This window comes from Pseudorca crassidens, chromosome 9 (genome assembly GCF_039906515.1).
Source record: "Pseudorca crassidens isolate mPseCra1 chromosome 9, mPseCra1.hap1, whole genome shotgun sequence".
In the NCBI taxonomy this organism is placed as follows: domain Eukaryota; kingdom Metazoa; phylum Chordata; class Mammalia; order Artiodactyla; family Delphinidae; genus Pseudorca; species Pseudorca crassidens.
The window spans coordinates 91,369,486-91,372,965 of record NC_090304.1 but is presented as its reverse complement, the minus strand read 5'-3'; the positions used below and the strand labels follow the sequence as shown (position 1 = coordinate 91,372,965).

General features: G+C 45.1%; 1 protein-coding gene across 1 annotated transcript; it reads right to left on the bottom strand.

Annotated features, from left to right (window-relative positions):
• Window positions 1-2,183: 2,183 nt before the first annotated feature.
• CLDN25 (claudin 25) lies at window positions 2,184-2,875 on the bottom strand. The gene is given in 2 exon segments (XM_067747670.1): window positions 2,184-2,554; window positions 2,557-2,875. Coding segments are annotated over 2 exon segments (690 nt in total).
• Between the last annotated feature and the right edge of the window lie 605 nt (window positions 2,876-3,480).

Below are 3,480 nucleotides of genomic sequence, written 5' to 3'. Positions count from 1 at the left end.
TGGGCATGTTGCCTAAATTCTTCATTTTCTCATTAGCAAAACAAATAACATCTGTTCTCCCAATCTCAAAAAAAAAAAAAACCCTCAATATAACAGTAAATAAAACACAAGATATGTGAAAGTGCGTTGTCATCTCTTAAACCCTACACAACTGTGTGGTAGGGATATGGCCCAGGGACAAGGTGTTAGGAAAGGTGGAGCAGGCTACTGTTTCGGTCAGCTGACCTCCTGTTCCTGGCCTCATGCTTGGCTTCCCTTGGTTCTGAGAACAGAGACAACATGCTCCTTCCTACTTCACCAGCCTTGTCTTTTACTTTTTTCTCTCTCTGTCTAGAATTGCTATCCATCATTTAGCTTGTAGGCAGTTATCATTCCCTTAGGGTACCCGCTCATTTAACCTGACTAGGTTAAATTGTTCCTATTGCATGATCTTATAGAACCATGTACCTTTCAGGATTTGTAAAGTTTGTTACAACTACAATTAGCATTAATGTGATTTCCCATTAATATTTGTCTCCCCTAATTGCCTATATGAGGGGCAGGGATACATTTTGTCCTACCGTTTTATTCCTGGTTGCTAGCACAATGCCTAGCACATGGTAGGTGCTCAATAAATGTTTGTTCAAAGAGTGAATAAACGGCCAGATGGATGAATAACAAAATGAGTCCTTCTTGTAGATCCTATGGGATCCAAGGATCACTCTTGGATATTTGAGCTTCACCCCTGAATGAAACTTGGCCTAAAGATCCTTGAAACATAATCAAGAAGGGGTAGTTGATAAAATGGGCATTGGAACCAGAGAAGGCCGGAATACAAATTTGATGCAAACTGCTCTTTTATACTCAAAAATTTATTTACCTAAGAGTCATTTGGATTTGTGTATGTCAAGTGGACATATACAAAAGGACATACTGGGAAAGGAGCTTTCTGGAGAAACTGTGACTCCTAGAGGATGCTATTCTGGGTGAGAAGGTAACTGAGTCAGGTGCTGAAGACGAAGTTGCACCTGTGGAGACTCATTTCCTCAGGAAAAAAAAAGAAGGGAACTGGTCTGGGCTGTGCCGGCAAACTTGTTTATTCTTGTGTTGGTGCGTGCACATTCTGTGGTGGCTACCTCAAGATGCCAGGGCTATGCCAATGTTGTTTAATTGAGAAGGAGAGGCATCTGAGCACAAGCAGTACAGCCTCAAGGCAAAGCACAGTACCAGCGTGTGGAGGGAGGGAGCTCCTCAGTCCTGTGAGCAAAAGGTGCCTCTGAACTTGGAAAAGGGACATATCTGGGGACACTGGGAACCATCACCCTTAGTTGTTCTCCTGTGGGAATTGTCAACGGGGTCAGTGGTGACTCTCAACTGATTAAGGCAGTGGGAGGCAGATGGTAGCCAGAGGATCAGGGTGGACACGCAGGGTAGTTTCAGCTGATGAGCAGGTTTTTGAGCAAGCGGGAGGCTCCTCCTTGAGGACTTGCAGAAATGCCTGAGGAAGACCTGGCCCAGGCGGTCAGGAAGCAAAGGAACTTGGGTCATTGTTGTGAAAGGGACTTTACTGGTTGCCACAGCCTAGGTAGTTCTGCTGACATTTAGGTTAAAATTTAAGGGATTTATAATGTGATTTTGCATATGGTAAAAGACATTTCCGAGTAGCTGATAATTCTCTCCACATGTACGCCCACATTGGGCAGTCCTTGGGTACAACCACAAGGACTGATATATTGTGAAGCTCCCTTTCAAATCATGCACCCGAGACTGAAAATGAACCCAAGGAGGGTCCCTGTCCTGAGGTGATATAATATCACCAATAATTCATTTTCATTTGCAAAGGCATATCTTTAGCTTTTCTGTCTTCATATCCAGTAGACTAGGTTTTCTAGGTTGAACGCTATTTTGTAATATGTTTTCCCTAGTAATAAAAGAATCAAGTATATAATTAATGTTATGAGTTTAAAAGTATTTTATGTAAATAAAATCTAAATCAGATAAACATGTCTTTAGAAACTGTGCCTTGATTTTTCATTCTGAAATTAGGATCACCATATCACCAAGATAGTCAAATTCTTGAACAAATGAGACAGTGTCTACCACCTCTAAAATGAGGCAAGCAAATATAGAGTGATGGAGGATAAGGAAGAGAGAGGATTCTCCTGACATTCCTCTGTTCCATAGATTTCTTGGCAAAGCTTGTCCTAGATGAACAGCATCCTAGGTCTTGGCATTAGGTGGAACAAGCGATCGAACTTCTCCGCTGGAGCACAGGATGGTGGGGCTGCTGTAGGGACAGCCATCTGGACAGAGGGCACATCTTCTTTTCCCAGGCAGGCCGAGGAGATAAGGAGTAACCCACCAAGGGCCAGGAAAACACCAGCAGCCCAGCCCAGCTAGAGGGCATCTCCAAACTCCCACCAAGGCACAATCTCAGGGACGCTGTCATCCCAGAAGTCTTGGATTGTGGCGCAGGCCACCCAGGAGACTGGAAAGAGGGGAGTGGCCAAAGCTGATGCCTCCAAAGTCCCTCCCAGGAGGCAAAGCCACCTCTGGAATACCCATCTGATCCTTGAAACCAGAAGCATTGGGCCCCAAAACCAGAGAGCAGAAGCCCCAGTAGTCCCAGCCCATGGGAGGCTACCATGAGGATGCGGGATGCCTGGAGCTCCAGGGGCAGAGACGAGAAGGACTCAAAGGCCTTACACACAGTGGTAACTTCCTCTTGATCTACGCAGACCTCCCAAAGTCCTATGATCCAGGTCTCCATTTCGTTCAGCTCCAGACTGAGAGTTTTCCATTGGGGCAGGACGGTGGTGACACATGAACAGACCCAGCCAAGCAGAGAGAGGAGCAGTCCCCCAAGCTGGGCTTTCCCACGGAAACTCCAGGCCATGGTTGCTCCCACCACAAAGGAAAGCCAGAAAGGAAAGGAGGACAGGCGGCTTGGTGACTGGTCAGCAGGCAGGACTTCTGGGGAGCTGAGTGGAGTCCACTCAGCAACTGAGGCAGGTGCCAGGAACTTGGCAAACTTTGGGTTTAGAGGGTGTACCCAAGATTGGATGTGGGTGTGGATTCTGGGGGAGGGTCCCATGAGAGGCAAAAAAGCCAGACAGTAAGCCATCAATACATATTTGATGAGTGAATTCATACGCTTAAATCACTCCCCAGTTCCAAGAAGACGAGAATGATGTTCTGGGAATATACATTGATGTAATCTTTCTGGAGGGTAACGTGGCTTCATGTTTTACACTTTTAAATATCTGCATACTTTGACCCAGCACCCTACGTCCAAGAACTTACCTTAATTTACTGTGAATATATACCAATATTTATGAAAATATCCACTGAACTAGTGTTAATAATTATATATTATTATGTACAATTTAGGCAGCTGTTTTAAATTGATGTAGAAGAAATTTTAATGACATGAAAAATGCTTTTGAGGCTTCCCTGGTGGCGCAGTGGTTGAGAGTCCGCCTGCCGATGCAGGGGACACGG